Source organism: Eptesicus fuscus, chromosome 4, assembly GCF_027574615.1.
Source record: "Eptesicus fuscus isolate TK198812 chromosome 4, DD_ASM_mEF_20220401, whole genome shotgun sequence".
NCBI classification, from domain to species: Eukaryota; Metazoa; Chordata; class Mammalia; order Chiroptera; family Vespertilionidae; genus Eptesicus; species Eptesicus fuscus.
This window is the reverse complement of record NC_072476.1, coordinates 41,295,529-41,319,261: the sequence shown is the minus strand read 5'-3', so window position 1 is coordinate 41,319,261 and position 23,733 is coordinate 41,295,529. Positions and strand designations below refer to the sequence as shown.

The 23,733-nt window shown below is 38.4% G+C and overlaps 1 protein-coding gene across 1 annotated transcript in view; it reads left to right on the top strand.

The window, feature by feature from the left end:
* The first annotated feature begins 359 nt into the window (after window positions 1-359).
* Window positions 360-23,733, top strand: part of LOC129148837 (protein Largen-like) — a 109,859-nt gene continuing 86,485 nt past the window's right edge. Inside the window, exon 1 of the mRNA XM_054714969.1 lies at window positions 360-1,150. Coding sequence (XP_054570944.1) covers window positions 992-1,150 — 159 coding nt within the window. The 5' untranslated portion in view covers window positions 360-991. The remainder of the gene's footprint in view (window positions 1,151-23,733) is intronic.

Here is a 23,733-nt window from a genome sequence, read left to right as displayed (position 1 = left end):
TTCTTATTCAGCTCCTTCTAGAGGAGATCCAAACAGGGTACTTTTCTCCTCTGGCCAAAACATACATCAGCATAGGTCACGAAAAGAGGAAGGACAGTTAAAAAAAAAAAAAATAGAAAGAAAAAAAAAAAAAGGATCTCTGTCCCAGATAAGTACAGCCAAGATGACTCAGACAGTCTTCCAGGGGATTTTTGGTGTGGGGACTTCAAATTAATAAACCCGCTGTTCGTTTTGTGGAATCCACAGGGTTGGGCAACCTCTTTCAAGAACACTGCTTGATTTCATGATTCCAGGGGGGGTGAGCGGTCGCTATTTATTTCTGCAGAAGTAAGAACACCTCTGTGGAACTCTTAGTCCCTCTGAGAATGAGTGGAGGCCTTCTGGGCATACTTTGGTCCCGGATAAACGCGTAGGGTCGCGTTACTGACCCCGAATCCAACTCTCGACCCTTTGCATGCGACTTTCTGAATTGATCTGAAAGCGTGGGGCGAACCTAGTCTAGATGTGAGAAGACAGACAGCAGGCTGCGGTGGTGGGGGCTTTTCAAGATCCAGACATGGGGGTGGGCAAGACAGGAACTTGTCTCCCCGCTCTCTGAGGCCCAGGGGCTCTGGGAGAGATCCCGGGGGGAAGCGCCGCCGCGGGGACTGCAGCTGACAGCCGTGGGCGCCGCGGCCGGCATCCCCGCTCGGGGCGGGGAGCAGGCGCGGGTGTGCGCGGGCGGCGCGGCGGGCGGTGGCGGGAGGAGGCGCAGGCGCGCTGCTCGCCCGTCTGCAGCCCCGCGCCGAGCGCCGCGTCTCGGGGAGTTGATGGCAGCACCGCGGTGCGGCCGCCGGGCTGAGCGCCGAGCGCAGCCGCCCGCCGCGGCTCAGAGTGCTTCCAAGATGTTGGGGGACCGGGGCGGCAGCGGTCGCAGCAGCGCCAGGGACGGGGGCGCGCAGCAGCCTCCGCTCGCCCGCCTCCGCTGACCTGCCCCGTTTGGCCCCGAAGAATGTCCTCCACGTCCAAGGGGACCCCCGCCTCGTCCTCTCTCGCCGAGGGACCGCCGGCAGGCTCCAAAACCAAGGTGAAGGAACAGATCAAGATCATCGTGGAGGATCTGGAACTAGTCCTGGGCGACCTGAAGGACGTGGCCAAGGAACTCAAGGAGGTGAGAGGCGCCGCCGGGGTGGGGAAGGGGGTTCGTCCCCGTTGGCCCCCCTTGGGGTGTCGGTCCGGGTTTCACTAGGGACCGCCCGATTTCTTAATTCCGAGGAAACTAGAGTCAGAAGCCTGCAGTCGGACTTTTCTTTGCTCCGGCGACTCCTGAGAAGAGTTGCTGTACTTTTTTTTAAAAAAAAATCAGGAAGAAATCAACTAGTGTTTTAATCGATGGACCTGGGATAGTGGGAGGGCTGAGCGCGCGCCGGTCTCCGGATGTGTGTGTGTGTGTGTGTGTGTGTGTGTGTGTGTGTGTGTGTGTGTGTGTGTGTCATGTCGGGGGAGGGGGATCACGGGGGTGTGTCGGCAGAGGGAGAAATGAGCAGCCCGGCCCGGAGCGTGCGAGAGGCTCCTCTCCTGCCCTCCTGCTCCCTTGGGGTCCTTTGGCAAGTTGTCCCAGCCTGGCAGCCTCCCCAAGCCGGAGCCGAAGGGGGGCCGGGTTCCGGGCCCTGGGCCAGGCCGGGGAGGGCAGCCTGGGGGAAGCTGGGCTCCAGCTCTCCTCCCCGCCCCCTGAGCCCCGCTGGAAAGAAGGGAACCCGGTTGCTGGCAGGAGAGCCCAGACTTGGGGATGTGCAGGGGGTCTGGGACTTCCTCACTTTCGGAGGCATCTCTTGCCCTCCTCCGAATGTCTCTCCTAGTAACTCTGGGCCTCTCCCCCACCCCCTTCCTTCTTTTCTCCCACTTGGCATTGAACCTGGGGAGCTTGGCGCACCAGTGGTGTGTGTGTGCGTGTGCGTGTGCGTGTGTGTGTGTGTGTGTGTGTGTGTGTGTGTGTGTGTGTCAGGGTCTTGCCACTTGCTCTTGGGAACCGGGACTGTTTTGGTTCTTTCCCGCTCCCCATCTATTCCACTTCTGCCCTCCCACCTCCGGAGAGAAAGGAGCGGAGGCAGTAGCTGGGCTGAGCTGCGCAGAGGAGGCTGCCGCTCCAGGCTGGGGCGAAGACTGGCTTCGGAGGGGTGGGTCTCCGCGAGCCGGCTGGGGAGCCGGCTGGCAGCTGGTGGAGTCGCAGAGCTGGCGGCAGAGTCCGAGCCCACTGTTCTGCTACCGAATGGGCGCCCGGTGTGCTGCTCCGTCTGGGAGTACGCACCCCGCAGTTGCTCCAGAGCGAAGACTGTAACTTCTGAGGTGGTGGTGGTGCAGAGGCGGGAAGGGGTGGGGATGCAGTCTGGGTCCAAAATTGTAATCTTGTTTCTGAGACCCAGTGGGAGGAAATTGAAGGTTGTTTGGAAGTCTGGCCTCTAGAGATTAACCTCCTCTGTCCAGTTTCCAACCCAAATGTGAGGAAAGCGTGGTCCCCACCTACCACCCCCACCCACCCTTCCTCTCCCCAATCCCCATTACTTCTATGACCAAATGCAAGTCTGTTGAAATGGCCCATTCATAGGCAGAGTTCTGTTTGCCATGGCACATGCCATTCCCGTAGGTGTTCCACAGACAGAACGTAATCACTGCTGCGGTCCTGGGAGTGGAGATGGATATCGCTGATAGATGTGAGGATAAAACTTGTTCATGTTTGCAGGGCTTCTCCGGGATCATTACTTCACAACTGGTTGACAGATGGCGAGTTTATGCATTGAAATTCAAGTCTAAAGATGCTGTTCATTTCTTTGTTATCCTTTCATTTGACATTTTTGGCAGGCTGTGTTTTCATCTGAAACATTATGGCGTTGTAAAAATGAACAAATTTGGGCATGTTCCTTTTGGCAGAATTGTGCTTTATAGTTGCTGAGGTTTCTAAGGGGGGTGGCCTGTGGGAAACCTACATCAGCACGTAACATAGTTACTGTCTTATTGAGGAGGTTGAGCTTAAGAGAAAGGTAGTCAATCACATTCTGCATCTCTGGGCACATCCTTTCTTATGATGTGTCACTTCATTGCCTACTTGAGACAGAATAAATGACAAGAGACTGCACATGGTCTTGGTGCTGTTTTGCCTCGTTATTCTGTAAATATTGGGAGATCGTGTAGAGCTATAGGGAAACTTTTAACCTCCCTAAGGCTCTTGGTTAGGATCACAAAGAAATAAATCAAGGAGTCCGTGAATATCTCTTCCTTTTACTCTTTCTGTGTTTTCATTTACTGGAGAATATTTAAGGAGGGAAACAGGTAGTTTATAAAAGGAACGAAAAAACATAAATAATGTGCAGCCAAGTAAATGAAAGGATCTGCCTTCTAAACAGATCTAGAGATAAAATTTTGCTTGATGCTTTGGAAGTTTGATTGGCTGCCAGGGCCTGTTGGGGTAAAAATCTCACCCCTGAGAGTGAAATTTATGAGTGATAAATGATGTGCTGTGATGGTTAATTATTTTTGCGAGGATGTCATCAGCCTAGGTCTGCAGATGGAATTGTATTATACTATGGCTGAATCTGGAAACATTGGCTATTTATATAATATAATGATAGGTATTTCAAGAACAAAATATTTATAGGGCATATTTAACCTGTAACCTTTTGCAGTTGTCCAGCATTTATCTTTTAAAGATAATACTGCACATGTGACTGAAAATGTCTTTGATGTAGTTTATTGGTCTCTATAGTTATGACTTATAAATATAAGTGTCACTATAAATCCATCAGTTGTTATACTCAACATTCTGACAGTTTATCATTGGCATTTATTGAATATAAACTCTCATATTTAGAATTCTAATTCCTATATTGGCAATGCTGTGTTTTTAGGCCTTAGTATATTTTGATATGTGAGCAGAGAACTCTTATTAAATTAGAACAGAAGTTAGAAATTAAAAAGTTATTATGACTAGATCGCTGTATCAGTGAAAATATGATACTTGTTTTACTTTTCTGCTTTTTTATTCTATCTAAAGTGCAACATATTTTTTTAAATATTCTGCTTTTTATTTTTGCATAAACTCTTCACCAACAGTATTGGACTTTTGTTTCAGGTTATTTTGAAATTGGTTTTCTTTTTAGAAGTTTTCTGAACCTTATTTAACCTGAAAATTCAGCTAGTATGGTCGATTTGAACATAATAGTAGCTTATTGCAATGCCAATAATTAGTAACAAAATTCCATTATTACTTTGGGTGTTTTTTATGACTGGTTATTTCAGAATTACTTAATCATTTATAATTACATTATATATTGAAAGAAGAGGAACAGGATTACTACAAAGTTTAAGAGCAGTTTTATTCTGCCCTCAGAATTTAGTGAAACCTCAAATAACTTGACTTTTCAGAAATAATAGGGGTGTATTAGTCTTCTGTACTATAATGGAAAGCCTTAAGTATAATTCAACCTATTTATTCAGCACCTGCTATATGCTATATTATCTTTTAGTGTTACCAAGATGAATAAATTATAATTTCTAGTCTCAGTGTGCGCAAAAGATTAGTTTGTGATGCATTTATTATGTCTTTGAACATCAATAGAGTAAAAAGGCATTACTGCTTTTAGTGGCCACTCTCACTATGATCTCATAGGGGAACGAAAGCAGAATTGAGAATAAGAGTGAGTATATGTAGATTAATAAACCAATACTTGCTATGTACTTAGTAGTACGATAAGCCTTTGATAAAGAGAAGCTTTAAAAAGATGGTGAGCTGAAACTGGTTTGGCTCAGTGGATAGAGCATCAGCCTGCGGACTAAGGGGTCCCAGGTTCGATTCCGGTCAAGGGCATGTACCTTGGTTGTGGGCACATCCCCAGTAGGGGTTGTGCAGGAGGCAGCTGATCGATGTTTCTCTATCATCGATGTTTCTAACTCTCTATCCCTCTCTCTTCCTCTCTGTAAAAAATCAATAAAATATATTTAAAAAAATAAATAAATAAAAAGATGGTGAGATATAAATTTTAAGAAAAAATTTACTCAGATTTCCATGATTAACACAAAAAGATCAATGCCATATACAAAAGATCCCAAGTGTTAAAACTAAATACTGGATATTTTTGTGAAGGATAAGTTCTTTGGGGAAATGGAAGGTCAGAAAGGAAAATTTTGGATCTTCCTTTGAGATGTGGATAAGATTTGAAAAGATAGAGAGGAGAAGGAATTAACAGGAAATAGAAATAGGAATGAATAGGGAGTTAATACAAGATTAATCCATGTTGCTTTTTTTCTACACTGAAAAAAAAAATAGTGGTGAAACTCTAGAGTTTTAGGAGTAAAATTAACTATTGCTGGTTTTTAGATGTGGGATCATCCATTTTTAGAAATGTAGAAAACAGACCCATTGCTTTTTAAAAATAGTTCTCAAATAACCTGACATCTTTAGAAACCAATTTGCCTGTTCTTTTATGAAGAACTCACTGGTGAACTGTTTTGTATCAAATGTTGGTGTTAATGTGGGACCACAGATCTCATTAGTTAGAGAGAAATTGAAATATATAATAAACAGCCTTTTATTTGGAATCAAAATTCATTGCTGCTTTAGGTGAATTCTATTTTAGTTTAGACTGATTATAACCTGGAAAATTTTCACAGTGTCTCAATTTATAATTTTAAGTGACAAGGTTGCTCTGTGCGTTGAAGATATCTATAATAATAAAAGTGTAATATGCTAATTAGACCAGACATCCTTCCAGATGACCTTCCAGATGAAGCGGGGATTTCAAGGGCCGAGGCAGTCCGCCCCGGCTGTGAGGGAAGCCAGGGTCCTGGGTGCCTGCCAGCAGCTGGAGGGAAGCCGGGTCCTAGGTGCCAGAGAGAAGCCGGTGCCGGCAGCCGGGGGAAGGAAGGCCTGCCTACTCTTGCAGGAATTTCATGCATCGGGCCTCTAGTATATGTATATATGGCTAAACCTTCTGAGTAGACAAAACTATCATGTAGGAACCGGGGAACCAATTAAGATCAGTGCCCTGGGATCACTCATGGACTTCATGGGTGGGAAGGTGTGTCAGCATTGTGGCTGTGGATTGGAGAGCGTCCATGATTTTTCATAAACAGAAACAAATTAAACATAAGTTTAATATTGAAAAGTTTGAAAACCCATAGGAAACAATCCATTTGGGGGCTGATGAAAACAGAATTAACAATTATTTTCAATATATTTTTGTTTTTAAGTGTGTGTGTGTGTGTGTGTGTGTGTTATTTTTTTTATGGTTTAGCTTTAAAAAGTCGTTTAGTTTATCACTGTAGGAAATCCTACCATTTTTTGGTTCATGAGTCTGTGCATGTAAAATTCATTATAAAGACAAATTAAAAAGAATAATCTCTATTGTTTTCCAAGTGCTAAAGTTGTGAATGAGTGAAATTGCTCAGTTCATTCAGTTGTAGCAATAGCCGTTTTTTACTACTCAATTCAACAGTCTACATCCCAAACTAGAGTATGTTTACCAAATGCTAAAATGCTTTCTAAGTTTTCTTTTCTTAAGCATGATGGCTTATCATGTTACTGGAAATGCAGAACGATACTGAGAAAATAAAAATAACCAATAACCATCTTTTACTGTCTTTATTGCCAATGCATAGAACCATCCAAGACTCAGAGAATTAATTGATAAGAAATTCAAGCAGCTTAAAGTAAGAAACAAATGTTTGCTTCAAGTAATAGTGAAATAATAGATAATAAAACCAATCTAATAGGTTTTATTGTTACCCGGATTATGTGGTTTTTTTTTCTACCATTACTGCTCTGAGGATCTTAGGTATTTAAATCAAACTGTAGGAGAAAAGATAGAATGAATGTTTGAGTAAAATATATTTTCCCCAAATAAATTTAACTACAGAAACTTCTATAGAAGTAATCATAAAAAATTCCATAGGCGATTTTTGAGAATTAGAGGGGTAAAATTCCAATAGACTGCTGATTCAGTTCTGATTGAAATGTATAAAACTGATATCAAGCTGAAAAATAACATACTAGAAAACAAAAAAGGAAATTTTTTTCTTTAAAAAATAAATTTAATTATTTATTTCATTAAGACTTTATTTACTTATATTTTTTTTAGAGAAGTTTTAGGTTTGGAGCAAAATTGACATTTCCCATATATCCTATATCCCCACACATGTATAGCCTCTTTCATTATCAACATCTCCCACCAGAGGGGTACATTTATTTATAGTTGATGAGCCTACATTGACACATCATTTTCACCCAAAGTCTGCAGTTTACATTATGGTTCACCCTTGCTAGTCAGCATTCTATGGGTGTGGACAAATGTATAATAACACGTTCCCATCATTGCTGTGTTCCACCTATTCATCCCTCTCCCAACCTAACCCCCAAAGTGGTAATTTTTTTAAGAACTTTTTTTTTTCTAATTTCAGAAGCAATACAGTATATTATAGAATTTTGTATGGGGGGGGAGAATCTTAAAATTTTAAAGGTGAAATAAAAATTATCCTTAGTGTTACACAGAAATAGATATGTTGAACACTTGACTATATTTTCTTTGTGGTTTTTGTATGACTAATTTAACATAGATGAAATCATACAAAATTATGAAACTATACACAAGATTTCTTCTTTCTTGAATAGTATTATATCATAACCATTATGTAGATCTGCTATGTTACTTTATAGTCCCCATAATATTGGACATTCTATTTATTTCCAATTTTTTATGGTTGTCAAATATCACAAAAAAAGAACACTTTTGGCAATAAAAATGGCTAAGACAGATTTTACTTGATGTCTGATATTCTTCTAAGTGCAATTTATTTATATGTAAATCTTGTAATCCTCAAAATAAGCCTATGAAAAAGGTACTATTGGTATTTCGTTTTAGAAATCTAAGAGGAAAGGGGGGTGTAGGTGGGTGGGTGGGAAGAGATCAACTTGTATGCATATATTCATAACCCCTGGACACAATCAGTAGTGGTGAAAGCCTGGGGCAGGGTGCTGGGTGAATTAGAGGGGCTTAATGGAGAAAAATAGGGAACATATGTAATACTTTCAACAATAGATTTTAAAAAAAAAGAAAAGAAAACAGGCCAGAGATGTTAAGTCACATGCCCAAGATCACTTCATTGTAAGTAGAGAAGTGAGGTTTCAATGCCAGGCCATTTATTACGAGAGCCCAGGCATTTAAGCACTACAGTATTTATTATTAAGCTCTTTTTGTTTTTGTTTTTTACATTTTATTAGAAGACAAAGGCGTGAAAGTTTTAGTTTTCCATCCTTATTGCCAGTGTCTTCCAGGGAGTTTCACAAATATTTACTCCTAGTAAGAGTATATACAGTATGTGGACATTGTTTCTTAAATTTCAAGAGAAGCTAATAAACTTTTTAATTTAAGTCTTGTTGTATAGTTTATTATTTCTTTGTGGTAACAGTTATTGTTTTTGTGGATTTCAGTCCATTTTAGGCACTAGTATTGAGGCAAAATTATTAGTGAGTTAATTAGACCTTGCAGTTTGCATCTTCCAAATAAATAGGTGATAACTTTTGACCTACTTAGTCGTAAACAAAAATACTACTGAAACAATTAGTTTTTTCATATTATGACTGAGAAAATAAAGGCGCACCTAACAGGTATCTAGCATTGTATACAGCTGTTTCAAGAGAATAAAGGAATTTGGGGAACTTTTATTCTCTTTTGTTATTATCAAATTGCCTTAGAAGGAAGGTGCTATCTTTAAGTTTTCTGAGATGTTTAGAGCTCAACAGTTGTTTCACTTTCTCGTATGACTGATAAATATAGAAGCTTGTCAAATTCATTGCCAGGTACAAAGTTACTGAGCTGGCTAATAGTGTTGTAGGTATATTTATAATTAGATTTCTTATGTGAATTTGCTGATTGTAAGACACTCTCCCCTCACGTATTCTAAAATCCTGTTCTTTTTTTTCCAGTGTAATATGGATAGACGTGCTTTTTATTATATTTAAAGTTTGTTCATTAGGAAGAAATATTCTAAATTAAGGTTTCCCATAAGACCTAGGAAACCAAGTCACCACTACTTCAGCTACAAACAAGAACCAGAAAGTAGCATTAACTAAAATGAGAAAATAGATATATCTAAGTAATGTCCAAATCAAAGTGGCCTGTTAAATTAGGAAAGATGTTGTCTTATATGTATGGTATCAATAAAAGATTGTTGCCATCAATCTGAAGCCAACAAGAAAACTCAACCTAGGGCAGTGATGGGCAACCTTTTGAGCTTGGTGTGTCAAACTTTGCCAAAAAACTGAGTATAACTCGAGTAGTGTGTCACTTTGAGGAAAAAAACATTATTTCGCGATATTTATAGTTTAAATAACATAAATGTATAATTGTTATATATAATTGTATTTAATAAACCAAAAACTAAATATTTAACTTACCTGCTTAGTGACTTTGTTCATCCGTCAGTCGGTTTCTTTTGTTGGTCTTGATATTATTTAGCATGTGTGGGGTGCCGTGAACTAAGATAAGTGAGGGGGAGGGGGAATTCTTTAACTAACCTGCCTATTAGTGACTTTTTTGTTGCTGAATTTCATTGGCTAAATCTTCAATTGAAGGTTGGTATTTTGTACACTTCAGGCCCAAGCAAGCGCTACTAACTTCATCTGTCAATCTGTTTCTTTTGTTGGTTTTGATATTATTTAACACTGAGAATAAGGCCTCACAAAAGTATGTAGAGGGAAAATTGTGAGTAAAGCCATTGCTATATTTTTCTGGGTGCTAAAAGTGTCTAGTAGTCAGTTCCAGGCACTCCAAATTTCCTGTTCGTAGTGGCACTCCTCTTGATTCTCCAAGCGGCACCTTTCCAGATTCTCAAGCTTTGACCTCAAGTCGACAAACACCTGAGCCCAGATACTGTCTTGAAATTCTGCAAGTTGCATCTCCAAATCATCAATTTGCATCCATTGGAAACCATTTAATTCCAAACTACTGTAGACTACTACATCAGGATACTTAATTATTTTCATGGTCTGTTCTAGACTTCTAAATTGACTAAGTCTATCACTAAACTGGTCAAGTAACGAGTCTAAAACATGCTGGTACTTCATATGCAAGAGTTCCATTTCATTTTGTACAGCTACACTGGCCTTCTCAAAATACTTTGTTACTCGAGGAAAATACTTATAAGTTTTAGTTTCTACATCTCGCTTGAAAATTTTAACTTGACTTTCAAAAGCTTTTATGTATCCAAACATAACGTCAATACTTTTGCCAAAACCTTATAACTTTAAGTTCAGTTCATTAATATGAACAGAGAGATCTGTAAAAAACATCAGAGTGTTGACCCACTTATCATTAAGCTGAGGAAAGTTTCCCAGATCCTTATCGTCAAGAAATACCTTAATTTCTTCAAAGCGCTCAAGAACTTTGCCTCGGCTCAGCCATCTTACATTATTGTACATCAGCAGTCCACTGTAGGTGGAATCAACCTCCAGTAAAAGTGCCGAAAATTCTCGCTTGGGAAGGGAGCGAGCAGCTATTAAGTTAACTATTTTTGTAACAACTGCCATTAAGTCGTTTAAGTCGGTGAATCCTGCTTTGGCACATAAAGCCTCCTGATGGATAATACAATGAAAAGGCACAATCGGATGTCCAATAGCTTCTGTAAACAATTTGACAAATCCGACTTTTTTCCCCACCCTATTTGGTGCCCCATCTGTCGTCACTGACACAACTTTAAAGATATCAATGCTTAGGTCACGAAATGTTTGTATAACAACCTTACATATTTCGCTTCCTGATTTACTTGTTGACACTGATACTAACTTTATCAACTCTTCTCTCATTGTGAGACCAATGATATTCCAGAATATTCCAGAATATCGACCAATAATGGCCAACTGAGCATGTGATGTGACATCAGTAGTTTCATCAAGAGAGATCGAAAAATATTTACACTTCCTTATGTCTCTCTTTAATTGATGTTGTACTTTTGTGTTCAGTCTCATTATTCGGTCTTTTATGATATTTCTACTGAGTGGTAACTCAGATATTCTCTTAATAATTGCATCTTTATTCTGCATATCGTGAAATAGAACTGGTGCACATCTTAGGAGAGTTTCTTTAATAAATTCTCCCTCACTGAGTGCTTTTCCATGCTGAGCTATAGAGTGAGCAATGCTCAAACTTGCAGATGTTAAATTTGTAGAGCCTTTCATAAATTTAAGGATGGAATTAGATTGGTTGTTATAAAGATGTAGCTGCCTGGAAATGTATTCCTTCCTTTCATCCTCACTTTTTTCCAAGAGCTGGGAATGATTAGTTTCAAAATGTCTATTTGTATTCCACCATTTACTACCGTTTCAGTACATAGAATGCAAAATGATCTGCCATTTTTTTCTATAAAGCCATACATCTCAGTCCATGTCTCTTGAAAGGGTCGGCCACTGCTACTACCACTTCCTTTACTTAACCTTAGTTTTTTTATTTTTTGGGTTCTCCATCAGGGGGGCAGTGACAGAAGATAGAATTATAGATAGCTGGTTAGGCCTGCAGGCAATTAGGGGTTAACTAGCCTAACTAACCACACAATGGTGCATATAACTGTCTTTTAGGAAAGGGCAGGGTTAATAAGCAGAAATAGGGCTTAATAAGGATGCACAACAGTAATAGTGATGAAATGGAGTCTGCACTATGGAGCAAGATGGTGTTCCTTATGCGAATTAAAATGGCTGCCATTATTTCTAATGGCGGGAAACGGCACCCATAGCACGCCACAAACCCTCGCCTCTCCCAGCCTCCGCCTCACTTATCTCAGTAACGATGGATTAGAAATCCATGACACCCCAGAACAGTAGATAATGGTTGCTGTGGTTAACTGTTATTTGGTTACTGGTACTGCGTCCCCCGCTGCATTCCACTGCTCCCTGCTCTGCTGGCAGAAGTGAGGGCAAAGATCCTGGCTTCACCGGAAGTCCCAGAACTAGATGCTCTGTGCCGGACTTCTGTTGTTTTGGCCTACAGACCTCCGGCACAGAGTGTCTAACTCCAAGACTCTAGTCACAAATGTTTCATTCTCAGGAGCAGCAAATGTTTCATCCTCGGCATGCGGCCGTCTCAGCGGCCGCGTGTCATCAGAAATGGCTACGCGTGTCAGTGCTGACACGCATGTCATAGGTTCGCCATCACTGACCTAGGGTATGGTAAAAGGAGAACCTTCATTCAGGTAAGCAGTTTGCAAACCTGTGAATTGCAGCACATGTCCAGAGGAAGCCAAAGGTGTACTCTACCAGACAAAGAGGTGTTCACCTTTTATAGAGAAAATCCTTAGTCCCTGATTGGTCCGGGGTTTTTTTTTTTTGGTTTTTGGTTTTTTGCAAATGAGGAATTAAAATTTGCACTGTCTGATTGGTCTAACTATCACTGTCCTGATTCATTGGAATGGCTAATTCTGATTGCTCATTATGGAGCTGCTCTGATTAGTAAGTAAAGATGCAAATGAAGATGTAGTTACACAGTTCCTATTGGACAGGGAAAGTCTCCACCTATTGGTCAGAAGACAATACCAGGAACTCCTTCATAAGGGTTGATGTAGATGCAGGAACACTGTACAGTTTGTAGCTTTTCCCTGAAGTTCAGCATGCATGAGAGGCCTCTGTCAGCAGTGGTTATGAATTTGGGCCCCATTAACCTCAAGGAGTCCTTTGCAGATATATTCCTTCTGGAGGTTCACAATGGCATACTCTATTTTTATTTTTGAAAATTAAAGGACATGAGGATTCCAAGGAATTAAGATTCCAGACTCTACTTTAGATAAGAAATATGAACATTGTTAAGACAGAATTTATATTTATGATCATTGTTTTCCCTCCTCCTGCTTTGCAAATACTACTGCAGTTTGATGTTTGAGATAAGTTTACTTTTAGAATAATTAAAGTGAGTCAAATTATATAGCTATGCCCATTGTGCTATAATTACTATGGTGTTTGGCTCACTATAAAAATATTTTTAACTACAGATAAAATATGATATATTAGTCTAGAGAAAGCAAATTTGATGATTTTTAACAAGTCCTCTTCTCTAGTACTATAAGAAAGCTAACAGACTGGTGTTTATTTACCTCTTTCATAATATAAAATTTTATTCTAAGATTTCAAGCTGTATTCATGGGACAGAAAAATACCAGGTTAAAAATATATATCTGTGAAATTAATTGTCTTCTAGCTACAGTGGTTCTTAATCTCTTCCCCTCTCCGCTCCCTCTCCCCTCTTAACAGAGCCCTTTAACAGTTTATAAAATTGTAGATATTTCTCCTGGAGCTAAAGCTCACACAAAAGTAAGTCTTTGCAGATATTCAGGGCATCCAGGTGGGTTAGAATGACTTCCAGCAGCCTGTGTAAAATCTGGACACCATCTTTCCCCCAGTAAATCCTAAAGAGAGAGAGAGAGAGAAAGAAGTTTATGCCTGTGGAGTCTGGACCAAGGAGGCGCTGGCCATGTGGAAAAGCCGTGCACTCACACTCAGTTGGGCTCCTGCATGAAGGAGTTCCCATAGTCATCAGGTCAACCTACCAAAGTCAGGACTCCACGGACCCCACTTTCCACTTCCCACCCAATTTGGGGCAGAATAGCAAAAGGAGAGAGAAAAAGAGGGAAACCAGGTTCAGTCATTCCAACAGTCTCCTGGGATGGGAGGGATTAGAATGACTATCCCCCAAGAGCCTATCTCCTGAGTCTTAAGACGGGCAGCCTCACTAATCACCTTTAACTGGCCAACAGGAGCCTAGTGGTTTTGCCTCCAGATGAAAGGAAGAGAGCAGAAGAGAGAAAGAGAGAGAGAGAGAGAGAGAGAGAGAGAGAGAGAGAGAGAGAGAGAGAGAGAGCCTGTTTTTACCCATTCCATAGGTCTCCTACTGTTCCCTAGATCTAGATGAATCTCTGTGGGACCTCCAAAGAAACTGAAATGTGGTAGTTGGGTCTGAGTTCGTTTTCTGGAAAAATCAAGGAATGAGTTCACAGACAAAAATATGGTTGTCACAAGTAAAGTTTATTGAGGGATAGACGACTCCCTGCTGCAGGGGGGGCATTGGGAAGGGGGCCCAAAGCAGGTACCACTTAATCTTCTTTGTCTACAGGTAAGTATATGCTTTGCTGGCTTTTGATTTGTTCTTTCAAAGAATTCTGTGCAACCTCCATTCATTTCAAGGCTCAAGTTCCCATCAGCTGGAGGACCTGATTAAAGACTGCCACTTCAGGTCCCAGGTGACATCACTGTTCTCACCTAGCCTGGTCTAGTGTTTCCCAGCCAGCCAGGTTGCCTTGGCAACTCCCTTCGAGCTGGGTCTAGTTTTAGGTACTTTTGTTTGTCTCTGTGGTGCAGTCAGTGGACTACACTCTGCCTCTGTCTGCAATGCTCCACTTCACCCTCCCTCGTGGTCCTATCCCTGACTGCCTATTCCTCTTCTGTATCCTCATCTCTTTACTTTACCATGTCCAAATCTCTTCCCTCCCTCAAAACCTAATCCTTTTTAGTCTTTCCCAGGTCAACTGATGGTGTTCTCATCCTTCTAGACCTTGGAGTCATTATCAACTCCTCTTTTATGCATTATGTACAGTTTTCATCAGAAAGTCTGGTTGGCTGTACTGTATCTTCAAAATGTTTCCCATAACTGATCATTTCTTATCTCCTCCACTGCTACCATTAGTAGCCAACATCCTCCCATTTGGATTCCTACAATAACCTCCTGTTCTCCTTCTTTCTTGCTTCCTTAAACTGTATTTTTCAGCTCAGGAGTCAAGATAAAGCTATATCACATAACTCTGCTCACATCCTTGTAGCGGCTTCCCAATTCATTCAAAGTCAAAGTGCTAACAATGGTTATGAGGCCTCAAAACATTTTCCTTCCTACCCTGTTATCGCTCTCCCCTTCTTTCTTGCTACTTTATCTCCAGCCTGCACTAGGTTTTTCTGTTTCTTGAATATTGTTCACCTTTCTTACCATTAGTCATTCTAAAATTTAAATTTACTGGAAAATAACATATGAAAAGGGATGTTGGATACTGTTTAAATGAGTTTTAATCATTCCACAGTGTCTGTAAGAAATATGCAAGCAGTTTGTTGCAAAGGTCCAATATTATATAAAATACTCAATAACTAGGTAATAACACTCTTTGGCTGCTTTTTCTTCTTTTTCTTTTATGCACTCCCTCTAGTGTTCAAAAGTATGAGTGCTTATAATTAGCTTATTCAGATACTAAAAAATAAATGTTAATGTAGAAATAGGAAGTTCTTAACTTGATATTGTTTTGTTTTACTCAGGAGATTATATTGTCAAGTTGCTGAATTTTCAGTATATCATAAGAAAAACATATTCTCTCTCTTCTTACCTGTGGGATGTGATCCTGCCTTTTCATATGTATATTTTCAATTTGTTCACTTCAATCAAGAAGAATATTGGATATCTTGGACTTTTTTTTTTTAAAGACTGTACCACATTGCAGATTTTCCCTTAAATTTTATAACTGTAGTCTAGGTTTTAATTGGGCAATTTGGATATGAACAGAAAGCTTCCCACATACTAAATGCAAAGTGAAAAATAAACCCGCACCTATATTGACTAGAGGAATGACTTTGAAAATGGAAATTAAAATATTTAATTAATTTACATCACTTTGCTTTAACATATCAGAACATTATTTAATTACATTGGTTTCAAACTACCTTAAGAAATAACCCAGATATTTCTAGGAATAACAGATACTAGTACATAAGAGAGGAAAACATCATGTGAGAGAGAAACATCGATTACTTGATCCCCATATGAAACCCACAGCCTAGTATGTGTCCTGACCAGGAATCGAACCTACAGCTCTTTGGTGCGTGAGATGGCACTCCCACCGATCAAGCCACCTGGCCATGGCAATGCCATAAAAATTTTAAGCCACTTTAAAGCCTGATATTTCAATTGTTTATCATCAGATGAAGAAAAAAAAAAAAGAAAGAAAGAATAAATTGCCTTCAATGACTTTCAGAGGCATTGTTTTCTAAGCTCTATGTACTTTCTGAAAGTACTTTGATATTATAATGATTAATGCATTTTTAAAATGGAATTCAGAATTCAGCATTCACCCTGTGTATTTTTTAGGGAGATTTATATTCAATACTTAAACCTTATTTATAACAGGCTATATTGTATGTCCTTGGGGAAACTTACATTTTTAAAAAATACAGAATACTATGGCACAGCATGGCTGTTTGAGGTTGCTTCATTAATCACAGATAGTATGTACCAAAATGCTTGAGAGTTTAACATCTGCTTTCTGAAGTTCTTAATACTCGTACATAAAATGTTTAATGAATTCCATTACTCAACAACAGCCTCTTAGGTTACCTTGGTACTGATGAAGAATGCCAAGTTGGCCAATAACACAAATAGGCTTTTTTGTGCTGGAGAAACAGTTATCAAGAAACTATCCAAATTCATATTTATAATGCTTTTCTTTTTGTCACTCCACTAAAAGTGGTTGTACCTTATATACTGATAATTTTGTTTTACCTAATATGGTTAGTCCCTGTAGTGTAAAATAGCTCCTTTTTAGAGTTGAAATGTTTCTAACCATATTATGTTTTTATTGGTTTCTATCCTTCTTTCTTCAGGAAAATTGATGAAGAAAGGGGATTCCAAGAATTATTTGTAATTAGACAATGGGATTCAAGAAAAAGAGATTTAATGAAACAATACTAATACCTTAACAATGTTTCAGAGAGAAAAGGGCTATCATTGAGTGAAAAATGTAGTAATAAGCTTCATCTTCTCACTATAATAAGAGAGGACACTATTGTTACAATATTTAGTGAATCTGAAGGTAGGCTGTTATTTACTAAGCTGATAGAAGATGATGATTGCCTTAAATTGTGAGGAAAGTTAAACCAATTAAGAGTCTTTCAATCAGAAACTTTAATCTATGCAATCATAACATAAAATTATCTTATTTCACTCTTCACTATATTAACAGTAAATGTATGAGGACTGATTAAATTCATGTCTTTAGAAGTCCTTCTCAAAGCCACACTCTATAGTACTCCTCAAGTTGGCATTGACTAAAGTACTATTTGACCATAAAGTACATGACAGGTAATACTTTGGATGGTTTAGTTCCCTTTGATATTTGTTAATTTTCAAGTAAAACATAGATACATTGCCAGCATCTTAAAATATATTCTTACAGCATATAGGAGAAGTATTTAGGATACATGTATGTATTATAAAATTCTTCATGACATGTTTGACTTGTTTTTTAAGGTAGAGAGCTAAAAAGAATGATGAATTATATTAATATCTTTCTTACAAATCATAGAAAGCATACTAATTTTATCAGTACAGGAGGATAGTTTTGCATTAGCATGGCTAGCTAGAAGTAAAAATTTAAAAGAAAATACTTTTGTAAATTTAAGAAAAAGTTCTTAATAAAAATGTTGCTTTAATGTACAGTATTATTAAAAAAATTGCCTGGCTGGTGTGGCTCAGTGGTTGAGCGTCAACCCATGATTTCCAGGCTTGATCCCCAGTGGAGGATGTGCAGGAGGCAGCTGTTCAATTATTCTCTCTCATTGTTGATGTTTCTCTCTCTCTCCCTTTCTCCATTCCTCTCTCTTAAATCAGTAAAAACATATAAAAAACATAATTTGATTAGTAATAAAGAAAAATTTCAATTGTATTATATTTATGGAATTAAGTGAAATTTGTTTCAATTTACCTAGTATTTTTTAAATAATATAATGTTATTACATTATTTACCTAGTATTATTTTCCCTAATACATTTTGAAATTATTATACTCAAAAAGGTTTCCAATGCTAAAGAGAACCAAGAAATACCCAAATTTGATTTAGTATCCAGTTTGTCATTTTAACAAAAATAACTAATGGTTCATTTTTGTTGCTATGACTACCATAACATTTTTCTCAGGAAACTTTTTTTTAATGGGCATATTCCCCATGGGCATGTTCTTCCTTACAGTCAGGGTGTATGCTCCATGATCATAAGGGCCTTGCATGTCTTTTACATTACCAGCTTAGTTCAGAGCAGTGCCTATCAGGAAGTAGCCAGTAAAGTATATTTAATGAAGACCTAGAAAAAGGAAATTTAACATTTGTTTCTTGACAAGTATATTTAGCTGATAAAGAATAAATAAGGACCTAACTGGTTTGGCTCAGCGGATAGAGTGTCAGCCTGAGGACTAAAGGGTCCCAGGTTCAATTCTGGTCAAGGGCATGTGCCGTGGCCTTCATGGCTAGGGTTAAGTATCTGAAGGAGGGGCCGACGCACAAATGAAAATGCTATACAAGAAATATGAATTTAGAAGGCATTGGGGGCCAGGTGGAGGAGCCTCTTTCTTGAAGAGACACACCTGGCCTGGTCCCCTATTTATTTATTTATTTGAATACACATTTTTCCCTTTAGCAATGCATACAGGCATGTCAAAGGTAAAGTTTGGTAAACAGTAAAAGGATTATAAGGTTAGGGAATTGCCTTGAGCCATTGAGCCCACAGCAGGGCAATAGTATGCTGATTTTCAGCCCTGCTGATTATCAAAGTCCATTGGCCTTCCAATGATTCTTTTTGTATTAATATGCTAACTGCTGTTGGCTTTTGCCTCTGGCAGGCAGGCACATCCCCAGTAAGGGGTGTACAGGAGGCAGCTGACTGATGTTTCTCTCTCATCCATGTTTCTAACTCTCTATCCCTCTCCCTTCCTCTCTGTAAAAAATCAATAAAATATATTTTTTAAAAATGATGAATAAGGAGTTTTCAGTATTAGAACATCTATAATTTGTTTTATATGAAGTCTCTCTCATTATTTCAAAATTCAACTATTGTAATGGCTAAGGTGGGTTAGATTATACTATAGTAATAAATAACCCTGAAATCTCAGTCATTTAACCCAACAAAGGTTTTTCGTTCAGTACACTATACTCTCCCATGCAAGTTAGAAGAAGCTCTGCTCCAAAGAGTTAGTTGCTCAGGATCCCAGGCCCCTTTGATACTGCTTTCTGAACACCTGGTTTCTGGCGGGGGTGGGGGGGGGGGGGAGGGAGGGAAGAATGCAATAATTCACACCTATACTTCTTTCTTTTAGTGTGCAAGTGGCACAGATTTGTTGTGCATACAGAACTGTCACCCTAACCAAAATGCAAGTGAAACGAATCCTTCTTATAAGCCTGTGATGAAGAAAATCAGTTGGGACTAGATAGCCCAGTATTGTCTTGACCACAACTTTACTCTTTCCAGATTCTTATTTTTTCTGAGTAAGGGGTATGGTATATTTGTTTAATTGAAACAAATTTGGTCACATTTGTCTTTAAATTGTTTTCTATATTTCCAGAAAAAGTATTAAGATAAATACTGAATATCCTGAGTTTGAAACATTTTATTAGTGAAAAATTATAAAAGGACCATACATATATAATTAGGTATACTTTTCATCATATGTTTGCTGGAGATACATTTGGGCTAATGGCAAATGCCAACATTAAGAAGATTATGTATGTGCTTATAACACCTGCTGTTTGTACCTGGTATGAACTTTCTGAAGTTCTCTTAAATGAAAACAATGATGTATCATGCAAATTAGAGACCAACTGCAGTGAAATTGTTCATCATGACTTAGTAGTGAGTCTTTGGCTGATGTTGGTAAAAAATATGTCTAGATTTAGTTTTTAATGTTTATCAACTGTCACATTGAGAATAGCATGAGAAGTCATATGAAAAGAGTAAAAAATGACTAGACCCTGTGATTAATTTTCTTTGAAACCTGTTAGCCCAAAAATGCATTAGAAATACTATACCATAATCATTTCATCTCCTTGTATATTCTGTATTAACTTAGACACAAGACCTAAGGTCATTCACTCTCTCTTCTTTATTTTTATTAATTTTCTTTTTACAACTGTCGAACAATTTAAAGGAATGATTCACTTCCAAGAACATAAAGCATTGATAAGAAAATCCATTAGAAGCATCTGATTAATCAAAGAATTGAAATAACATAATTATCAGTACAAATAGTATTGCAAAATATGGACATGTTAATAAATTATAGTGCTCAATATCTTAATATCCTTTTATTCATATATGGAAAACACATGGTATTCAGTTTACTAAGGTTTTTTTGAGAGCTATTATTAGTTTTGTTTGCTTGTTTGTTTGATTTTTTAATTAAAACAAAAAAGCTTTATCTATTGTGGTATAGACTACTTCATACCTAAACTGTTACACCTTGTCTTGTTTTACCGAAGTCTTTAATAAATTGCTATTTTTTTTTTAATTTAAGCATTTCATTTTGAGAAAGTTATAAATTTGCATGCAGAGTAAGAAATTATACAGAGAAATCACATGTACTTTCATGCCGTTTGTTCCAGTGGTAACCTTTGGAAAAACTATAGTACAATATCCAACCAGGACATTGATACAGTCAAGATACAGAATAGTTCTATCACCACAAGCAACCTTCATGTTGTCTTTTTATAGCCTCACCCAATTCCCTTCTGTCCCCACCTCATCTCCTGCCAACCACTAATCTCTTTTCCATTTCTACAATTTTTCATTTGTATACAGATTTTTCATTTGTATTGTAATATAAATGGAGTCATACAATAAGCAATCCAATTGAAAAATGGACAAAATATATGAACAGGCATTTCACCAAAAATGATATACACCTAGAAAAAGATCATGTGAAAAAGATGCTCAACATCATTAGCCACTAGGGAAATGCAGTTTCCTGTTGGGATTGCCTTTCTTTTCACTCATCATAATTATCTGGAGATTCATCCAGGTTTTTATGTGTATTATTTGTCTCTTTTTATTGTTGATTAGTATTTCATGCTGTAGGTGAACCATACCTTGTTTAACCACTCACCCATGGAAGGACATCTGGGTTCTTTCCAGTTTGGAGCTGTTATAAAAAAAATGTTATAAACATTTATGTACAAGGTTTTGTGTGAACATAAATTTTTATTACTCCAGGATAAATGCCCAAGAGTGCAATTGCTAGATTATATGGCAGTTCCATGCCTAGTTTTATAAGAACTATCAAATGGTGTGCCAGAGTTGTTTTATCATTTTTTGTTCCTACCAGTAATGTATAAATGGTCCCGTTTCTTAGTTTCTCTGCATCCCAACCAGCATTTGATGTTGTCACTACTTTCTGATACGTGTGGAGTGATGTTTTACTGTGGTTTTACATTGCATTTCCCTGATGGCTAATGATGTTTAGCATCTTTTCATTTGCTCTTTTTGCTAAGTATACGTAATCTTTGGTGAAATATTGGTTCATATCTTTTGGCCATTTTCAACTGGCTTACTTTTTTTTCCTGTTGAAATTTGAGATTCTTTCTATATTCTACATGCTTTCGTGACATATATGCTTTGCCAGTATATTCTCCTGGTCTGTAGCTTCTCTTCACCCTCTTCATAAGCCCCTTCTTAGAGCAAAGGTTTTAAAATTTGATGAAGTTCACTTTATCTTTTTTTTTTTTTAATTTTAGGGTTCATGCTATTGGTGTCAAGTGTAAGAACTCTTTACTCCTAAAACCTGAAGGTTTTATCTTATTTTTTTTAAATAAAATTTTATGTTTTACATTTTACATTTAACTCTGTGATCCATCTTGAATTAACGTTTGTATAAGATCTGAGACTTAAGTTAAGATTCATTGTTTTGCTTATGGATGTACACTTGCCCCAGCATCATTTATTGAAAAGGTTTTAGCTTTTCCACCTTTGTAAAAAATCAGTTGGACATATTTCTGTGGGACTATTTCTAGATTCCCTGTTCTGTTCTGTTGGTCTGTGTGTCTATCCCTCCAATGATACCACACAATGTTGAGAACCACAAGTTGAGAACCACTAGCAGGGTCGCCTAAGAATATCGGAAAACACAGATATTTACATTACGATTCATAACAGTAGCAAAATTACAGTTATGAAGTAGCAACGAAAATAATTTTATGGTTGGGGGTCACCACAACATGAGGAACTATATTAAAGGGTCGCGGCATTAGAAAGGTTGAGAACCACTGCCCTAACTGGTTTGGCTCAGTGGATAGAGAGTCAGCTTGCGGACTGAAGGGACCCAGGTTTGATTCTGGTCAAGGGCATGTACCTTGGTTGCGGGCACATACCCAGTAGGGTGTGTGCAGGAGGCAGCTGATTGATGTTTCTAACTCTCTATCCTTCTCCCTTCCTCTCTGTAAAAAATCAATAAAAATATATTTAAAAAAAAGATACAGTTGATTTTTCATGTGCATCTTATGTCCTTTGTTCTTGCCTATCTACCTAATAAAAGAGTAACATGCTAATTGACCGTACCTTCGCAACACCCACCATACAATCAGGAGTAAGTATGCAAATTAACCCAACAAATATGGCAGGTTAATTTGCATACACAGGCGCCAAGCGGTCGGGGGTGGGGCAGGATGCTTTCGTTGTCTCCATGGTGATGGCGCTGGCATTCTGCACCACCCCAGCTGCTCCGGTCCTCTGGGCAGTGTGGGAAGGTGGAAAGGCGGCTCCGGGCTGGAGTGGAAAAGTGGCTCCAGCCAGAGTGAAGGTGGTGCCAGCAGCCAGGGGAAGGAAGACCCATTCTTGCACAAATCTTCGTACATCAGGCCTCTAGTATTATTATATTTGAAGTGAAATTTCTTATAGATAGGATATAATTGGATTATTCACCTTACCAATCTCATTCTTTTAAGTGATATATTTAGACCATTTATATTTCATGATTTCTGTCATGTTAAGGCTTAAAGTAGTTCTAACCTAGAACTCCCATAGAAAAAGCTATATAAAAACAGATAAAAACATGAGAGATAGCCCTGGTTGGGTGGCTCCTTTGATTGGAGCATTGTCCTGCATACCAGGTGTTGTCATTTTATCAGTTTGTGTACAGTAGAAACAGTACTTTCCTTTATGTCCCTTTACTCTCACTCATTGCCTTCCCTCTGAAGTTTGGCAGTCTGTTTGATGCTTCTGTGTCTCTGAATCTATTTTTGTTCATCAGTTTATGTTGTTCATTAGATTATACATATGAGTGAAATCATGTGATACTTATCTTCCTTTGGCTGGCTTATTTCGCTTAGCATAATGCTCTCCAGGTCCATCTATGCTATTGCAAATGGTAAGAATTCTTTCTTTTTTTACAGCAGCATAGTATTCCATTGTGTAGATGTACCATGAATCTAAAAAACATAGCAGTCATCACAGAGAAGCATTTATTTTTTATTTAAATTTTAAAAATTATTTGTAATTAGATAATGTAAATACCACATGGAAAAGTGATTTCCTCTTAAGAATTTGTGTTTTCTGTCAATCTTTTTAAAGGAAATTCAAGTATAAAAAATACATTAAAGGCTGTAAATTATTCCTATTTAAGTTCCTACTAAATTATATAAATCTTTAAGATAGAGAGAGAGAGAGAGAGAGAGAGAGAGAGAGAGAGAAACATCAATGTGAGAGAGAAAGATTGATCAGTTGCCTCCCATCTGCTCCCAGACTGGGGATTGAACTCACAGCCTAGGTATGTGTTCTGACTGGGAATCAAACCTGCAACCGTTTGGTGTATGGGACAACACTTCCAACTAACTGAGCTTCCTGGCCAGGGCTAAAGTATATAAATTTTATATTATTTTCTTTCTCTTGCTTATCTTAAGGTTGAATAGACTTTCTTGCCTTTATTTTTATAAGACTTG